Genomic DNA, 20635 nt, shown 5'->3' with positions numbered 1-20635 from the left:
ATTCACTCATTTGGGTGAAATTGGATCATAATTTAATGGAGAAAGTATTTTCTGATGTTCTCCAGCTGCTCTGCCTCAGCTCAGGATAGATAGTTTTACTTGTTATGCTTGTGCTAAATTAACTGATATGTACTGCTGACCAGTTAGAGTACCAAGGCGATTTATGGAGGTTTCCAATGGACTTTTCCCATTATTTTTGTTGCTAAAGAGATCACTAACTGCGACAAAGCACTTTAGTTGCCCTAACCCTAGCCCTAACCTGGGATGCCAAATGCCAAACCTGGCAAGAAAAAAACACCTCGTTCCTGTATTCCCTGGTGTTAAACTGGCCCTTGTCTTCTCGGCTAGCTCCATGAGAGGTGATGTAAAACACATTTCAAACTACTGGCTGCTGGAGTCAAAAATCAGAATCCACAAGTCCCCATTAGCTGCCTGTTTTTAGAGGAAGCACATTAATATGCCATCAAATAGCACTCCACTTACGGTTTCATGGAAGCTTAAATTATACAATACAGAATTGTATTTTAGATGAGGCTTTGTCAGTTTGGGGAACCCACTCTCCTGTATCAGCATGACACTAACCCATTGCAAAAAGAATGGTCCATAAAAAAATGGTTTTCCCAGTTTAGAGTGGAGGAACTTCACTGCTGTGCGCCGAGCCCAGTCCAGCAAGTTTGAGATGAACCGGAATGCTGAGTAAATCCAGGCTTTATGGCTCAACGTCAGTGAGTGACCTTGCTAATGTTCTGGTGGCTGAATGTGAGCATATCCCTGCAGACAGCCTCCAGAATCACGTGGAAAGCCTGGAAGCATTGAAGGCTCTTATAGCAGGAGATTAATGTCCACATTTTGGAAAAGGAGATATTCAACGATAATGTCAAATATGGATATAATGTCTTGGCTGTAAAATTATTTAAACTGGCCTTTGGTGTCTGGAAAGGTTTTTTTCTGACATCTGGTTCAGACACACTGTGTAATATATGTTATTATCCCACCAGGTTCGTAGTTGAGCCGAACCCAAAGTACAACATACGATATATTCCTATTAATGGCCTGCACGTCACCTCTTCTGTTTCAGTGCGTAAATATCAAACGCAGTCGTGGAAAAAAAAACAATCATGCCAGCACTCAGCTGATGGTTAGAAAGCTATGTAAAGGTTTCCAAAATAAATGCTCCTCGAGTGAATTTGTCTATGAATCACTCCAAGCCTCTTGTGGGCTCCTGTAGTCTTTATGCTTAAGTTTCATCCCTACTGAGCTCTGTTGAAAACCGAGTGTCTCTGTGGTGAGAGGCTCCAACATTCATCCACGGCCAACTCTTGAATGCCAGAATTATAAATCTGTGGTCGGTGCAAACTAATTCCTGGATGCATAAGACAGAAGTCGTGTCATTTTAAGTCACAGCCTTCAGGGTTCTGGTATAAGTGGTGGAAAGTCACATGATACCCTTTGTGTGTTGGAATTTGAGTTTGTCTTACTGACAGCACAGTATTTCTTGTTCTGACACCAAAAACAGCTCACTGTGAACATTAGACATTATAATTTCATGCTTCTCAGTTAGGGGCAATGCATATTTAGTCTGTATTTGTGTTTAATTTGAAGAAATAGGTTTAAAACTAAAATATTCATCTGTAAACTGTAATAAAAAAAAAGAAAAAAAAAGAAAATTAAAAAGGAATCAAGAAAACATAATAGGACACAGAATTCTCAACTGTGTGTCAGTCTCATCTGTACTGAGGTCTGTGTGCCCTGAAGCCACGACTCCACCACCTGCTGACAGCTTGCATCTGGTTACTTTCATCACTGACAGCAGTTTGGTGAAATGATGTGAAATGTCTGTAACACCAAGCTCTACTCAGTGCTTCAGTACTGTAATTCAGTGTAAACTTGTTCTCTTTTCACATGAGGTGTCACACTGTCTAACACTTCATGTCAAGGCTTTTGCACACCAGTCTGTTTTTTTCGAATGCATTTTTTGAATCCGTCAAGCAAAAAAAAAAAAAATGTTTCACACAGAAACCTTGCATGCTGAGTGATAAAGGAGCTGTGAAATTATCCTGATCCCTTCCAGGTGCATTTCAGGATGTCAGTGGTTCGATTTGATACTCTGCGAGCCGTACCGGAACCACAAGTTGACTGACGAAAGTCTGAGTCAGCATATGAACATGATTGACACAACATGAGGTCGTATTTATTTTTAAACGTGCAGCAGTTTCTGATGAAACAAACAGACCCGCTGTGCAAAGGCCTTTATTCTAAACTGTCCTGCTGTAAGCTATTAGCTCTGCTAGCTGTTAGCTCCTCTAGCCAAACACATTGCAGGTCTCTGCTGCTAACAGCCAGCTACATCTACTACTGCTGATTTCAGTATGGATTTGCAGTGCCATTTCTGTGTAATCAACGCAACATCTTTACCAGGTCCTGCAAGAAAGCAGTTTGTGTCTGAGGGGACAGATGGACCGGTTCCACTGACCAATTCAGAATCTTAAGTTTTGCAGGGCTCAAGCTGAGTATCCAGTCAGTGACAGTAACTATTGTAACAGCAAGAGAAGACGCAGTCTGTAGTGAGTGCTCAGAGCAGTGCTTTATGTTTATCTCGAGCCCGGCAGTATGCTATGGCATTTTAGCGCCACACAGAGAAAGAGTCTTTTGCCTTCACATGGTTTGCTCTTCTGATCAGCCTCTACAGAGACCTGTTTACAGTAACATGTTTCCTTCTACACAACCTGCACATACTTGTATGAAACAACTCTAGTTAAAGCTTGAACAGGTTGAATCCACCATCGGATTTCTTTAAAAAGCTTATTAGTAGAACTGCACATTGACAGTTGTTTGGTGCGGGGCTGTTGCTCTGCAGGTGCCCTGAACTCCAGCGTAACTGGGCAGAGGCATATGAATAATGATATATTTGTTATATTTGTTAATAGGTATATTGGGTTAGAAAATATCACTGTTATTATTAAGTGTGTACACAGTACTATATGGACAATCTACTGTGAGTCCAGAGCATAAGGATAACAAAAGGTACTCTATAGGAACCTAAAGTTAATTCAATTCAGAATCAAATCAAAATACAGCAGCCAAGTGTTACTCTGCCCAAAGGGACAACTCAGAGTCTAGTACTACCCTACTGCATAAATCCTAACGTGTCCTATCCTACTCCCAAGATTATGAATGAACGTTTATGCCAAACAGAAATTTACTTTTGTTTTGGCTTGATGGTGGTTTGTAACATTATTTGGGAATGTTGTTTTTTGTGTGGAGATCACTCTGCTCAGAAAAGTGTGTGGTGGGGGGGGGCTGTGGGATGCTGCCCTGTTATCATTCAGTTTTGAAGTGTGTTGAGCTGCTCACACACAGCTGCAGATACTTGACCGCGTGTGCTGTACTGATGATCATATCAAAGTATACGTATAAATACACACACTATATATACGCAGCGTGTGGTTGTGGGCATTTGTGAAGGAGTGGCTGGTGTTTCCATGTTTATTATAAGGAGCTGTATGGGTTTGGCAACATATAGGAAGGTAAAAATATATCAAGTCATGTCCAACCATGGTAAAACTGTCTGAGTGACGCTGAGGATACTATCAGATACACATACACATACATACACACACATCACGTTTTTAGCCATGCTATAGTAACACAGGTGCACATGTACAGTTGATTCTTGTATCACAGCTGACAACGCATTCCTCTTCTATGGGAAGCTGTTTATATTCTGACGGATAAGGCTAAACAATGGTGGAGGGAATCATGCAGTTAAAAAGCTACAAAAGCTTTCCCCATTTTGGACTCTCCAGTTCTCTCTTCCATCACAGGTCAGCACAGTCAGGAAGACAGTTTGGCAATCTTAAGTGGCGAGGCCGATCAAGTCTTCAGTCCTGAGAGAATCCACTAATCATGGCCACTCATGAGGATGTATCTCATGTAAATCTCCAAACATTTATCGCTTACCAAATAAAGATGTCTTTTTGATTCTCCAGTGAGCCGTATCCATCCTCTGACACCACCCTCAGGACAGCTCTGACGTCTTTGTCCCCAGTGGTGTTACTGTAAGGACCTCAGAATAGCAGAGTTGTGCCTCCCCTTTCCATCTATTACATGTGCGGCGGCTCGTAAAGTTCTGCCACTCAAGTAGTGTCAACTTCCAGCCTCGAGCGTACAAGGGAAATGTTTCAGGCAACAGGAGCAAATTGGCAGCAAGGGCGACTCTCCCGCATCATATTTTATGACTTTAATCTCCTAACTTGAATACACCCATGGTAAATCCATTCAGCTACAGTAGAATCAACTTCCTGCTGCCTCTTGTTTGTTTCTTTTGAAGCAAAAATAGAATTCATTTGTTCTGTCTCTAAATGTGGAACACACCACTGTGTGTGTGTGTGTGTTGCTTCATGTTCATGTATCATGTTACACAGCAGCAGCTGAGGACCCTTGGGATCTGCTTGGTCCAATGGAATACACACACACACACACACACATGCAATGGAGCGTGATTTGGGCCTACTCGCCTGCATGCAGATACACATACATATCTGTTGGTATCTTTTTTCTCAGAATAGTGCTCGTGCCTAAGCATGTGTATGTGAAAAAGATGAAAAATGAAAAAGAGCTACAGACAGGAACAAACTTCATATGATGTGGCCCAAAGCAATAACATGTAGAACATTATAAGCAGCTGGTAATAACTTCCTTGGTGCCCATGCCCCCGTGCACTGTGTGTGTGTGTGTGTGTGTGTGCGCGCCTGCGTGCGTGTGTGCGTGCGTGTGACCCTATCGCTGTGTGTGTTAATTCAGCAGGTTTAGTTGTACCCGGCTGTCAGCTGTGGGAGTTAGAAGACAAAGGAAAACACACTGAGGCAGTGACTCAAAATATACAGCGATGTAGGTCAGCAGCAGGTTACAGTAGTATGAGGTATTCAGAGCACAACACGGCTCAGTGTAGTCGAGCAGAGTCAAATAAGAGCAGCACGGAGCATACAGTCTGTCGCTACCTCCCACTCTTTCTCTGTATTAAGCTCCCTTCCTAGTATTGAGAGACGGAGGCAGATGTCGATACAAGGCAGGCAAACAGAAAGGAAATGATGTAATCCCTACTGTTGCTCTCAGGGGAAGTGATATCATTGTAGCTGGATCAGCAGGTGGCTCCACGCTCGTCCTCTGCTTCCTCTGCCTCTCTTCTTCCTGTGTGATACCAGCATAATGTTTCTGCTCAGTTGTGCCAAAATTACACCTCTTTCAAATTACCATAAGTGATTAAGTGTGAGTGAAAAGAAAAAAACATGTTTTTGTTTTGTTTTTTCAATATTTTCTACCTCATTTACTATTAAAAAAAAATGTTTTAAATGACATCAGTGATGACCAATTTCAGAAGCAGAGGGAACGTTTTTTGGGCCCAAGGTAGCTGTGTGTTTCATTTGGTTGCCTGCCACTATAACTTCCAGGATAGAGTCAACGAAGGACAAAGGAAGTTAGCGAAAGAGACTAAATGTGATGTGAATTAAAGAAAAAAAAAATCCTCAGCTGTGAGCATTTGTGCCTTGGCCATGTCAGAGAGATTTTCATCAGCAATGGTGGTCGTTTGAAGATCTGTTCACCACCATCGAGCAAGTTTGACTATAGGATCATCAGTGATCACCACATACATTCAGATTACTTGAGTGTGCACCCACTGTGAGCAGGTGAATAATGGCACACACAGAGAGTGTGTGTCCGCATGTTTGAATGCAGGTCAACTTTTATTTACCTCAGCACTCACCAGAGACTCTGATTCTCTCTCTACCTCTTCTTCTTCCCCTCTCCTCTCTATAACATTATGTTCAGGAAGTAGAGTATGTATCCCCTCCAGCTCCAGTCAGCAGTCAACATTACAGACACAAGCACCCCACAATGGATCGTTGGTCGATCTGCTGAGTTCAGGCAGATAAACAGGAGTGAAGATAAATCCACTTAATCTCTGAGTTGTAGTCCTGTCAGTGAACTTCTCTGGATGAGAACAGGATCTGATGTGACTGGAGTGTTTATCCCTCCAGAAGGTCTTTTGTTTTTTGATAGAAACCAGAAATTACAAGTTGTGTGTTTAAGGTATTTTAGGCGGACAGTGGGACATGTGGTTTTAGAGGCTAATTATAAAGTAATATTTCACCCAATTAGTATTTTAAAAAGCAACAAACATCAATACAAATGACAAAACTACTATCATATGTTAAACGATCATAGAGACTCCTGTAATGTGCAGGTGGCCTGTATGAAAGAGAGACCAGGAGGCATCAAACGGTTTCACTGCAGAATCACTGTCTGACTTGGCAGGCTTTCAGGCCTCGCAGACACACACAGGCTAGCTCCTGTAATTGATGTCACAGTGTGAATCCTCGGGCTAATTATGTACCCTGGCGAGACACAAACACACACACACATACACAAGGCTCTGTGTGTGGTTTATTTACAGCATCTAGTTGAGCGTGAAAGATGACATTAAAAGTTAAAGTGTCTGAGGAAATAAAATAAAGAAGGTTGTGGTGGAACCATTTACTCCTCCTTGGTTTGTTCTCTAAAGTCAGATGTGATTTCAGTCGCTGTTACATTTTGGTAGAAAAAATAAAAAAACTGAAGTGGAAAACACCCCTGAATGAATTACATCAGAAAGATTTTGATTAAGTAAAAAAAAAAAGTAAAAATCAAACTCAACTGCTGACTGTTAAATGAGCTCTCTGTAGTTTTGGTGAATAAATGTTAATGAGAAGAGACAAATCTTAATTAACTGTCTAAATAAACAAACTGTCTTTGTTGTCATGACTGAATAAACTAAATTAACACACTGACCTCAAAGAACAACACAATTTATACTGTTTTGCTTTGTTCATATGTGGCGGACCCTGCCACCTTTCTAGCTTCAACCAGTGTTCTGGGAGCTTCTTTTCCTCTGAGAACAGCTTGTTTATTCAGTCATGGAAAAACATTTATAAAAATTAATCATTTTAATATTGTAAATATTAAAATAGTAATTTTGTATTTCATCTCTAAATCTACAGAGAGCCCCTTGGATATGGTATAATGTTTGCTTCTGAAACTAAAGCAAATGTAGTCATTTTATACAGTGTGATGAAGCTCTTTAGTGCGGTCCTTCTCAGGTCTCAAGTTTGGCCCTTGAGGGGGTTCCATGGGGTCGCTAGCAAAAAGGGAATCATTTCTGTCCATAGATAACACAATGCTATAATTTATGACTATGTTGGTCACATGCTGAGATACCTTCTATAATAAAACAAAAGAAAATCTGTTTGTTTCAGATGAAGAACAAAATCTGTTCAAATGGTGCTCCATTGTGTAATATTCTGCTGATATGGAGTTTCGTGTGTGTGTGTGTGTGTGTGTGTGTCTGTGTGTGTGTGTGTGTGTGTGTGTGTCTGTGTGGGTGTGCTTGTATTTGGGTTTGTGTGTTCTGGGTGTGAGAGAAACATCTCAACATACTGTCTGGATTCACTCATTACTTCTTTTTTCCTCTGGATGTGATTTATAGCTTTGCTTCACAAAAACCCAACAACCAGGCCTAAAAATACCATTCTGTGTGTGTGTGTGTGTGTGTGTGTGTGTGTGTGTGTGTGTGTGTGTGTGTGTGTGTGTGTGAGAGAAAGAGAGAGAAAGTGTGTGTGATGTCCTGATATAGAGCCGTGGGAATGGGGGCCCACGCTGAATGCAGTCGAAGGAACTTTAAAGCCTTCTCTGTTGTTGTTTTGTTCTGGCAGAGGACCAGTTGAGGCTCTGTGTTGTGCTGTGGGAAACTGAAGGCTGCAGTTTACAGATGCTGTGTGTTGCTCAAGGGCACTAAAGCAGCAGATGTTGGTGGAGTCAATAGGGAGGAGAAACACTTTCCAGCAGTACAGGATCTTGGTTCTTTTAAGTCCCTCCTCTCCTCCTCTCCTCTCTCCTCATCTCCTCCTCTCCTCCTCTCCTCTCTCCTCCTCTCCTCCTCTCCTCCTCTCCTCTCTCCTCTCTCCTCTCCACTCTTTATTGCTACAGGAGGTAAAGAAACTGCAGTAATATATTTTGTCTTTACTGTCTCACTCCCCCCGATTAAACTAGAGGCAATGCAGTGGAGGATAGGGGAGGAGGGGGAGTGACAAGGGGGAGGGAAAAAAAAACAGTATCAAGGAAGTGACCAGGAAGAAGGGAGAGAAATGGAGGGAAGGAAAAACAGGGGAGCGGTAGGAGGAATGAAGGACGGGAGTATGATTGCATGGTTTGAGTCTGACAGACAGGAGGAGTGTGGCTGCTGCAGTAAAGTAATTACTGTTTACTTTGGGCACACACACACACACACACACACACACACACACACACACACACACACACACACACACACAGCACACTTGGATGTAGATCCCATCACTATGACTTGCTGTCTCAGCTCTGTTTGACAGAGTGCTGCTTTTAAGGCTCTCTCTGCTGGTGCGTCCAACTGAATCTACAGCTGAACAGCCGCCAATGTAAAGAAGAGATGGTCACATTAGAAAAGAGCCTTTTTTTACAATTTCCATGTTGGATTATCTGACTGTTAAATTGACCCTAACATTTTCTGCAGACACCAGAGTGTCCATGAGGTCCCTGGTTGCAACTACATCATCATGTGTTGATGAGGTCTTTGAAACATTTAACAGGGACAGACACAGTGTGGTTGTTTAGATAGATATCTGAGGCTCTTAGAGGTAAAACTCACAAAAGAGCCCAGATTAGACTACAGTTCTGGAAAAATATAATATAAATTTGTGGAGCAGAACTTTTTTTGTGTGTGTTGTCTACCCCATTAATAGTCTCAGCGCCCCTCAGATTTATCTTGTGAATCTCTGGAGGGGTCCGACCCTTAGGTTGGGAACCACTGGATGAAACTACCTCGAAGTATTTAAAGTAATTACAGCTACAACAGAATTGATGACAATATTGATAAGCTAATAATAAATGATTTAATAATATATCAGCCACAGGGCCAGTATTCTACAGAGCAAGTTTTAATTTTGATGCTTGTAGTTGATTATACTGTGCTTTTACTGAAGCAGGATTTTTGATTGCAGTACTTTTACCAGTTGTGGAGTACTAGTTCATTGTTGTATTGCTGCTTTGACTTTAGTAAAATATTGTAATACTTCTTCCACTGCTAGGTCCTTGTGAGGGAGTTGCTTCATGGCATGAACCTCCTAAAGCTGACCAAAGTTTCATATATTTCATTTTTAGTTGTGTTTGCTGGTCACATACTGATGTCTTATGGGTTCTTTCTCAGAAACCTTGCATTGGGTTTGTCTCTCGGCTCATTCTCTTGTGATTTTTTTCCCACCCTCCCTATTTGAATTATGCTGTATTGAGAAGGAGTTACCACAAACGAAGACTGTTTAATTGTTCTATCTTGTCATACATCCATCTGGGCCATTCTTGTTAATGCAATGTGTCAAGAGCGCTTTGAGGAACTTTGCACAAATGGCCAGCTTTGTACTTTTAGCTCTTTTTTTTTCCTCCACCTACTCCTATGGGAAATATGTGGCCGTTTATGGATCACAATTTCATTACGATTTTATCAGTTTATATGGATTGGAAGCAGGTTTAAAAGGTCGGAGCGTCCATGCTCTCTCTCACCCAGGAAGCAAACTGAGTCCAGATGAAACGTGACGGGAATTTAGTTCTCCTTCAGATTGAGCCCGCAAAGAAAAAAGCTCCATTTGTCGGCCTGTGAGGAAACAGCAGATTGTTGTACAAGAGCGCAGCTGTGAGAGTTTTCACAACGCTCCTCTAGTACCTCAGCAGTCCCCAAACCACACACACACACACACATGCACACACACACATGCACACACACGCACACACACAAACACACTGGCCTTATCCTCCGGTCTAAATGACAGACCTTGCTAACCACAGGGATCTAATTGTAGCACCGCTCCTCGGTATGTGTGTGTGTGTGTGTGTGTGTGTGTGTGTGTGTGTGTGCGAGTGTGTGTTTGTGTTTCAATGTGTTTGCATGTGGGTGTGTGACACTCTGCTCTCTAATCTTGTGTGTGTGTTGGCTAGCCGTCTCTCCCCAGAGAGGGACAGGGGGGCGATGACAAAGCGGCTACCCAGGAATAGCACACTGTGCCCTGGGCAATGCTCTGGGGTCGCCTGGGTGGAGACCTGTAGGAAAGGAAAAGGAGGAGGTAAGGAGAGAGAGGAAGACATGATGAGGAGGAGAGTAACAAGAAATAGAGCAAACATGAAGGATGTGAGACAGGAGAGAGAGGATGGAGGGGAGACGAGGATGGAGGGAGGATGTGCGGAAGTGGGAGCTGATGAGATCGATTACATTATTGATCAGACTGTAGTAACCATGCTGCTTTGGAAATCTGAACATTCTTGCTAACTGATATCCTGAGCACACTTCTAACCCAAAATATGGCTACACTCGCTACTATCACACACTCACACGCTTTTCAATGCTCTAGTGCACTTTAATGGCTGCGGAGGTCAGCTGGTTGTCCTGAATCACTGGGCTGGGATGAGCACTAGACAAATTCAGGATGGATTTAGTTTTTTAAAGGACACAAAAAAGATATATAATACACTGAGATGTTTTAGAACAACTGAAACAGGGACTGAGGGAAGCTTTTGAAGTGCTTTTGTGTCAAAGAATCAGTTTGACATTTAGTAAAATGCTCTTATTGACTCACATGCCGAGAGTCAAATCAGATGTATACTACTCTCATGTCTCATGTTTGAATTGAACTGAAAGAAATACTCTCATGTCTGTCCAGCCAGGAGACAGTTAGCTTAGCTTCTCCAAAAGATTAGAAACATGATATTAACAAGCTGTGCTCTATCTAAAGGTGAAATCAAATCCTCAACATGATGACAGACTTGTCTTTAGGCTTGTCCTGATAGTCGGTGTTCACGGTGTTACATGGTGGCTGGGACTATACAGATTACATTACTGTCCCTTCTCCCCCTCAATTATGACGTATTTCTAAAAGTCAATTCTGGATGCTGCAATTACAAACCACGGCAGGAGAAGAAAAGAGCTGACCTACAAGACGACAACTGAGATTTGTTGTCAAAGTGAATCTGGTAGCATTTCAGGTTCAGTCCCACCGATAAAGAAAACCTGATAATGTTAATGATGAAGGGAGAAGTTACATTTAGAATCTGCCGTCAGCAAATCCTGAAAATGCCCACTGTTTTCTCTGTAGCTACATTTTGATGAATGATAGCGGCGCTAACTGAACACAATGCACTTCCTGTGACTAGCCTTCTTCAAAATAAAAGTCAAAATGCTTTTAATGTGAAGCTGCAGCAGTAGGAAATGTTCAGTTTGTGTCAACAGTAAATTAACACAGCGCTTCACGGCTAATGAAGGTGTGTTCTTTTTTTAAAAAAAAAAGGCAGTCTGCCAGGTAAATGTGGCTCTATCTTGTTTGCTTTTCATGCACTAAACTTTCAAATGAACATTTTTATTTGCCTTCATTGATTGAATACCTTGTATAGACTGATACTGCAGAGTTGATAAGTCAGTGCCTGGTGCTGCCCTGTGTTTATAGTTTGATAAATCATTTAAAAGCCTGGAAAAATGTTAGCTACTGGTTATAAACACAGAGAAGAGTTCAGCAGCTGCTGCGTGCCTTTGTCTCTGATATGAATATATGTGGCAGCTCAATCTGGAATACTCGTGCGTGTGTGTGTGTGTGTGAGTGTGTGTGTGTGTGTGTGTATGTGTGTGTGTGTGAAGGATTGTTATTGGTGTCATTAATCACAGCAACACTTTTCCAAAAGTGTTTTGACATGTTCTCAGTGTAGTTATATAAATAAACGGTTCACACACGCACACACACATGCACAAACTATCACACACAGTCTTAATCTTTCCTAACCTTTCCCCTGCCATATCTCTTGTATTCTTTTATTATAAATCATGTTTATGATTATTATTTTTAGACTTTGGAGCAGACCGCTCTGTCTTCCTGCAAATATCAACAGTCTAATATTAACATATAGTTAAAAGCCTCATCGTCTTTTCTAGCTTTTCTAGTTTACTGAGCTGTACCAATCCTTAAATATTGTCTGTAAACCTCATGGTAGTCTTCTGATTCTAGTATTTTTTGTAAATGAGCACACCTGCCAGTAGGAAAGGTCAGAGGTCACCAAAACATTGGGAACCATCATTTGGAGATCAAGAATATTCCAAAAGAATGTTGACAATATTGGGAGTAGTTCAGTTGTTTTTTTAAACTCTGGAACAGAGTACAACTTGGAAGGATGGACAAACCAAAATTGGCATCCTTGTCACGGGAGACTGTCTCTGCTCAGCTCTTATTTCTGTCTCGTACTCCTCCGAAAATCTCCTACAAGTAACTGGAATGTCTGGAAATGTTCCTCATGTGAAGTGTCACATGCCTTAATGGGTCATGTAACTGTTCAGAGATATCAGTCTCATCGGAATCTTATCCAATTTGCCAAATACAGCTGGAGTTTGTCTCTTTTACTGTTAAATTCTTGCTGTTGTTTTCCGATTCAGTGCATGTATTGTACTGTAATCACTTTGACCAGCTGTGATTGGTCACAAATAGGCTTTTATTCTTGTCTTTGATTTTGTTTAAGTGCTGTTTTCAAATTTGAGGTTTTCAGTTTGGCTTCAGTGTGTCAGGAGCTGTGACCATTCTCTTCCCAATTGTGTTTGCTTGTGATGATGCTGATCCAGGAGGTGAAGCACCTTCTGATGCTTACTTCAGAGAGACACACTGACATCACATGAAATCAGAATGTAAAATGTGGTGTCATGCAGTTGTGGGCCACTAGATGGAGATGATGGATCATTGCAATAAAAATAACCAGCATGTCTTTTTCCCCTTTACCCTCTCATCTCCTCCTCTTTCCGTTCCCTGCTTAGATGGAACAAGTGTCAGATGAAGAGGTGGAGGTCAGGGGGGAAGAGGAGGAGGAAGAGGAGGACAGTGATAAGGAGGACCAGGACCTGGACAAGATGTTTGGAGCCTGGCTGGGAGAGCTGGACAAACTCACGCAGGTACTGTGCTTAGTTAAATGTAACAGGTTACACCAAAATGTGATCGTTGTCCGTTGAAAAAATACATTGATGAATGAACTCCTGCCACGCTGTACCAAAATGGAAACATGCTAAGACATGAAAGCGGTGATGCACACATGAATTCTCGCCTTCTTCTGTCCACCAGAGTCTGGATGATGGACGCCCGGAGCAGCCCCCTCAGCAGAAAGCTCCCCTCAGACAAGAGACTAACATGGCCAACTTCTCCTACAGATTCTCCATCTACAACATCAACGGTCAGACACACACAAACACACACAGTCTCTGGCAGTCTGACCTCAAAACATATTTCCTCTCTTGCTCCATTTGCGGGTCTTGTCTCACATGCTGATGTTTCTGTGGCTGCAGAGGCATTGAACCAGGGGGAGAACGTGGATCTCGATGCTCTCATGGCCGATCTCTGCTCGATTGAACAGGAGCTCAGCACCATCAACACCAAACCCAACAGCGCTGGCAGCTTGGCTCGTCTGGGGCTGACCGACACCAAGGTAAACACAGTTCCTGTCCTGGATTTTCTTTTTTTTTTAAAAAAAAAAACAACAACAACAACAAAAGTGAAAAAAACTTTGATTAAATTCATGGGACCTCACAAAATCCTACAGCTGTAGTCCAAATACTTGTTGTTATGAATATTATGATATGCCCTCTGCACTAAATGGAATAATTTTTGTGATTCACTAAATGCTTTTTCACTGGGTGGAGTTAAGATTTGTCCCGAACATTCAAGAAAACCATAAGAACACTTTTGCAGCGTGTGTTCTCATTAACAGTTGCTGCACAGTGTTTGCAGTAATCTATTCTCTGTTATCAGTCTTTCATGTACATAAAGGCTTCAGTGAACATGCTGTTGCTGTCCATGATGACATTTTCCAAATATTAAACACAGATTTTTGTCCCAGCTCAGTAAGGAACTCATTTGAATCAATGCGGGATAATCATCTTTGCGATCAGCCACTTCTCACTGGGTGTGTGCTTACTCTTGTGGTCCAGGTCCGTCAGAAGCCTCCTGCAGGGCGCAGCAGCAGGCAGCAGCCAGCAGGGAGCAGCTGTGGCAGTGGTGGTGGCAGCAGCAGTAACAGTGTCAGTGGAGGAGGGGGCAGCAGCGGGGCGAGCAGCAGCAGCAGCAGCACTCGAGCATCCCCGGCTGGAACTATCAGAGCTCCCACCGGGCATCATGGGAGACCGCCGCTGGCCTCCAACTTCAGCCTGGATGACATCACTGCCCAGCTGGAGAAGGTGAATTTTATTATGAATATAAATGTGTGTGAGGGACATACTGTGTATCATGGTGTTTTTACAGTATATCACTGATGCAAAGGGTTGTGATGTTTGCCTGAAGTGGGTGCTATGAGGCAGAGGTAAATGTTTCAAACTGTAAGTTAACTTGTCAGAAGAGTCAGCCCTTCATTAGGCTAATGGAAGAAAAATCCAAGCATAAAGGGCCACAGAGGGCTCTCTCAATACTGCAGACCAACAGAAACAGGACAGAGAGAACTGCAAGCTGAGCCTCACGCTGCTGCTCGGAAAGGAAGGAACAATACGTTTCCTCCCAGCTGTGGTCAACATTTTGCTACAAACTCTTGGATACTAGATGTTTTTTTTGTTTTTTTTTGTTTCATGTGCACTAGTCTGGGATTAAAACCAGTTCTTAAATGGAACAAACAGTGGTGTGTTGAAATATTACAGTGTTCAAATCGCTGTCAGAGATCCAAGGAGCAAAATCTGCATTACCACATAATTACAGCAACACATTCTGTGCTCACTGAGAACTGTATGAGGAGGATTCAAAGACATGCGGTTATGCACTGCTAGACTGATAATAGTACCAAAGATTTGCAACAAGGTCAGTACAGTTTGGCAAATATTGCCGTGGGGAAATGTTGAGGCAGCCAGGCCGTGACAGCACGGCAGCAACCCAAGTCGGAGGTGCAGGTGGGGAAGCTGAGCTCCTGGCAGAAAGCCAATTATGTTGTTAATCAATTAGTAATTTTTTCTCTATGAGCCCAACCTTTACCTTGTATCTTCTCACCCAACAGGCCTCTCTCAGTATGGATGAAGCTGCTCGTCAGACGTCCTCCCATTCTCTTAGCTCCGCCTCCTCCTATACGTCCGCCACAATGCGACGGCCCGGATCCTCTCAGCGGCAGCATCGACGCACAGGATCGGTCGGCACAGTCAGTGAACACGAGGTGAACTAAACTTCAGAATGACCTCAGCCTTTTCATTTTGTGTGGTTTTGTTATTAGGTCAAATCTGTGAAATGTTTATCAAAAGTTTGACCCACAAAGCTTGGAAAATTGTTTTGCATACTACACCCTGTTTTTATGGAGCCAAGTCAGTATTTTTAGATAATCAGCTTTAAATTGCTGAAATGTAACCTCTTTGGAACCCTAACGTCGACACCTGATTGTTAACTCTGAGCTGTGGTTTCTCTTCTCTGTCTCTTGTTGTGTCTCATCAGGCGCGTTCCATTGTTCACTCCTCGCGCTCCTCCGTCACCTCGGCATCCGGGGTTTCTGTTAACTCTGCTTCCTCCATGGATTCGCTGGACAGTGTTCTTCGTGCCAATGAGTCAGACAGCCAGCAGCCGTCAGGGACTCCATCAGCTGGAGCCAGTCAAGGTCACCCCAACACAGAGGTACACGCCCACTTTTTTACAAACAAATGAATTAATGATTTGTATGTGTGGCTGGCCCTCACTGTGCCTAAATGTGTTTAACATTATGATGCAACTGATATGTCATGCAGGTACCATCTTTGTGATCATATACATAAATACATATATGTAATGTTACCATTATAGGTCTACAGGAGGAAGCAATCAAATAATTAAAAAAATCTTTTTTCATAAAGTGATAGTTGGGGTCTTTTGATGTGGGGTTGTACAAGGTACTCATCTCTAGTGTATCACCTGCAGTGGATGACTGTCAGCTCTCCCCCCTGTGTGGAGAAGCAACATGTAGCCTTGACAGAGAAGCAGAGCATTGTGCTGTACGTTGATGGATTTTAGCCATTTAAAAGAACTATTGAATTATATTCCCTCAATCATACAACATCCGTATTCCTACACATGCATTGTATTACACCGCTGATCAGCTATTTGGTTCAGACATTAAGCAGCTGTCTGACGGCAACTGAAAGGACAAACGCATAGACTTAAAGAAATATGTATATTTTCAGGTGGGCCTTCTTTTTGGTGGCTAAAATGCATCTTACAGTCTGTGCCGTTCAGCAGCACAATGCTCTCCTTCTCTGTACAGGGGGGAGAGCTGACGGTCATCTACTGCAGGTCAGACACTGACCAGAGATAAGTACCTCATACAATCCCACATTAAAGACCCCCACTACCACTTTAATATTTCAGAAATTGTGAGAACACAATGAAAGTTACAGTACATATGTTGCCCTGTAGAAATTACTATCTGTACTAATCTTATTTTAAACTCAGTTGCCAGTTTATTAGGTACACCTATCTAAACAGTCTTGTCATAAACCCATCATTGACGAAAGTTAGAGTCTCTGTTAGAAACAATTTTTGAGAGGTGTTGATTTAACTGATCATTTTGGGTGCTGCAGTTTGTGATGCTGTTGAACTGTATCATGTTATTGAGAGGTGTTTCTATTATTCTGTCCACTATATGTCAGTGACAGTGGGCTAAATAACAGAAACAGATTTATTTCAGGACTGTTATATTAGACTGAATTAGTTTCAGAGGGTTGCACCTAATATACTGGGCAACTTAGTGTTACATGGAAACAAAACCACAAGGTTAAAACAGTTTTACCGCCTGTTGTTTGTGAACAGTTTTTAGATAGACTTCCCATCTTCAAGTTATTTGCAGAAACAATGTACTATTGTCCAAGTGACTTTTGGTGAAATTGTGATGAAGTAACAACGTTTTCTAACTGATGTGCATCACCATGTGACAATCACACATGCACACACACACGTTGTCTGCTTTTTGATTTCCAGTCATTATTAAACAGAGGAAACACAATTAAAAGGTTTTCAGTTCCAGTATTGTAACATACAGTATGTGCTGTTTAATCATGAGGTTTTAAAACAACTTGCTTTTCCAAAGAGACACATCATTGACTCGATGTTTTTTTTTAAGCATCAAGTTAAATTCTCCCCTACTTCACCAGTATATGTTATTGGTAAATATGTCCCATTCTTTCTTAGGGCTGTAAATCGCGTCCTCTCCAACAGTCCACCCTTCCTTGCTGTAGAGTGTATGGAGGTTGTTTTACTGCAGCGGTGGTTTGTGTTGGTTGGCATTTTCTGCTACTGCTGGCTGTGCGGCGCTGACAGTTTCTGCTGCTTCAGGCTGTGTCCTCGCTTCTTTGAAGATCAAAACTGCTCCGTGTTTCTGTCTCAGAGTACGCTAAAAAAAAAAAAAAAAAAAAAGCCTGGTCATAATCTTCCCTGCATCACCTACATAGTCAGAAAGAACAATTTACAGCTGTGCTAGCAAAAATGTGAACAGGATGAAATGTAAAAAACAGCTCAGACAATTAGAGGGATTGTTCCTCACATTGTATTTTCAATTTCACAAAGCTTTTTCGGGGGAATTTAGTATATTTAAATCTGTCATTCATTTCTGACACTGGCGGCTGCCGAGGACATTAAACCCCTCAACCCTAAATGTCCATGTTAGTGCTTAATCACCCCCCAAAAAGAGATTCAGTGAGCTGCAGTGCAAACATAAACACTGTTCAGTGAGGAGGAAAACTGGGTTACTGCTCCACTTCATCCAGTGCATATACAGATAGTTCAGCAAATCTGAGAGAGGGAGTGAAGGAATGAATAAAATTAGAATAATGAGATGAGAGGCAGGAGTGAGTCAGCATGTGATCATAGATAATAAAGGAACAAGGGGAAGGCGATGCTATAAACTAAAGGGCACACAGAGAGAGAAGCAGAGAGTGACACAAATGAAGGGACAAGAAAGAGGGACAGAGTATCAAACAAAAAAAGCGAGGGATGAGAGGAGAGGATGTTCTGCTCCCATGAGTCGAGCTCATTAGAAACTGGGACTGCTGCAGTTTGAATCGCTGCGTCTCTTTCCCCCTCACACGCTCACTCTGTGTGCTTATTACAGTCAAAATAAAGAAAATAAAGCTTAATGTCCACGGAACTGTTTGCAGAAATGAAGGTTAGATATGTAATAACAGTTATAATTTCTGGATATCCGCTCTCTGCTCAGAGAAGTGCTGTGTCACAGACGCTTTCTTGAAGTGCGACCAGGGAGTTGTGTTGTTTCCCAGCTCCATTTGTAGTTCTAACATTTGCCTTTTACGACAATGCCAAGCAATGGTAGAGAAAAGACAACAAACTGTTTCTGATATCCATATCATTTTAAAAGGTTTGGGAAAAAAAAGTGAGCTAAATCCAAACAAGTATTTATCCATCTGATCTCGGAAACACGCTTGTGGCTTAACTGCTCGCCGCCATCTTTGTTTCACCTCTGTTCAACTAGCAGACAGGTTTAGACATCTTACTAATGAGCCTGCACATAGTCGATGGCCACTGTTACATGGAAAGCCTACTTTGCATCATACCTAGCTACCCAGCTTTAATGTAGCATCCTTTTTTCAGGTCTGAAACTTCATCCTGAGAGATTTACAGGCACCTTTTCTTTTTGAAGTACATGTCAAACAAATCTGAAGAAACACTGGCTCCGACCTAGACTGTTTCTGATACTGCAGCCGGCATGACAGCTCAACATACAATGTCTACAAGTGTAACCACAAACCCCCACGTGTGTCAGGCTGATACACACACACACACACACCAGCAAAGTCTTTCTGTACAGTATATAGCAGTTCTCTCTGCAGCTCAGTGTCCTAGAGAGGATCAGCACACCCATATATGTGCGCGCACACACACACACACACACACACACACACACACACACACACAGTAATCTTATGTGTGAGTGTGTGTGCGCGTGCACGTATGTGCATCTTTGTATGCATGTTTGACCTGAATATTATATTTAATCTGTGGTTATCAAGCTAAAACTAAGGCTTTCTATAAAACGGTTTCTAGTGATTGAGTCACACACACACATACACACACTCTTGTGTGATTGAAAGATGAGATGATGATAGTATCTCTTGTGAGTATAGATTTGTTTGTTTGTTCTTTCTGTCTCTCTTAACGGGTGCCAGATTTCAACATTATCTTTGGTTGGAACAAAATTGGAATCTAAAATGGAAATATATTCAATTAAATGAGTCTTTTGAGGTTGTGGATATTTTGATCAATCAAACTGGAATTGGACAAAGGTTTAACAAAAAAGAATATTTTTCTCCAGCCTGACAGCCACAGCCCTACAGTCCACCACTAACGTCTTGTTTCTCATCGTCCATTAGACAGAGCAGAACCACTGTGGCTCTGTTCTTGACCTCAGACCCGAGGAACCAGCTCGTGGTGAACTGGTGACTCACAGCACTGCTCACGTGCATCGATGTGGGATTATATACAGCTCACTGAGCCTTGGACTTGGCCCATGTCTCTGGAATTCACATTGTCAGCAAATAAGAGTAATATACTAAATAATTTAACAAATAAATAATGAATAAAAGTCTGCTTGGTATCCTGCTGGTATGGAGCTAAAATCCTGGCTGTCTAGCCCTTCAGTCTCCTACGAGTAAACCCTGTACAGTAGTAGTTCTATGCCTCTTCCTATTTGAATTATTTAACCTTTATTTACGAAAGAAAAAGGCTCCAGTCCACTTTAGTTTTCAGTCTCGAGTACAGTGAGATAACAGACTTCACCGGGACACCTTACATGTCTCCACACTGGTTTTATCTGTGTGCACTTTATCTCAGCACACTGAGACAGTACAGTTTGCAGTTTCACTATTTGCCAAAGAGGAAACCGTAACAATGAATGTGTCTAGATATGGAGACGGCCAAATGTAATTGTTTTTGAAAGTGACATTTATACATTTGATTACACGGCAATTTAGGAGTTAAATAAAACTCCTTAAAATACCATGAAGCTGGTTGTTTTTTTTCCTACATTCTTTCATTTCTTAGCTGGTTTGGGCTTCCAGGTATCTCCAGAAGACAAAATCGAGACTCATTTTAAAGGTCCAGTTTTTAGCATCTAGTGGTGAGGTGGCAGATTGAAACCAACTGAATAGCCCTCACCTTACCCTTCCTTACAGTGGCAAACAAACGTGAAATTCTTTCTCTAGAGTCAGTGTTTGGTTTGGTTTGTTCTGGGCTGCTGTAGAAACACGGCAGTCTAATGTGTCTGACTGTGCTGAAGAGGACCTGCTCCCTCTGTAGTTATAAAAGGCTCATTCTTAGGTGACAAAAACACACAATTCTTAGCTTCAGGCAATTGTACATTGTTATGAGAATGAATTAGTGTCTAGGGCAAGCTCATTCCAGATTACACATGCATAAGGAACAGGCTGGATGGAAGTGTATGGTGTGGGCTTGCCGCAAAGTGTCGAGCTCCGACCGCCAGCTTACCACGATCAGCCAGTCCCAGTGATGTCGACGCAGAGTCTTGTTTTAGATTAACAAGATTTATCTGA

General features: G+C 42.1%; 1 protein-coding gene across 2 annotated transcripts in view; it reads left to right on the top strand.

Moving 5' to 3' along the window:
* Positions 1-20635, top strand: part of LOC119025839 (ras-associated and pleckstrin homology domains-containing protein 1-like) — a 71158-nt gene that overhangs the window by 20877 nt on the left and 29646 nt on the right. For both annotated transcript variants that reach the window (XM_037109806.1, XM_037109805.1), the window contains exons 3-8: positions 12905-13039; positions 13206-13314; positions 13427-13566; positions 14069-14314; positions 15115-15267; positions 15540-15716. In XM_037109806.1, the coding sequence (XP_036965701.1) occupies positions 12905-13039; positions 13206-13314; positions 13427-13566; positions 14069-14314; positions 15115-15267; positions 15540-15716 (960 nt within the window). The remainder of the gene's footprint in view (positions 1-12904; positions 13040-13205; positions 13315-13426; positions 13567-14068; positions 14315-15114; positions 15268-15539; positions 15717-20635) is intronic.

Source organism: Acanthopagrus latus, chromosome 9, assembly GCF_904848185.1.
Source record: "Acanthopagrus latus isolate v.2019 chromosome 9, fAcaLat1.1, whole genome shotgun sequence".
Lineage (NCBI taxonomy): Eukaryota > Metazoa > Chordata > Actinopteri > Spariformes > Sparidae > Acanthopagrus > Acanthopagrus latus.
The sequence above is the reverse complement of the archived record's forward strand: the minus strand, read 5'-3'. Positions and strand labels throughout refer to the sequence as shown.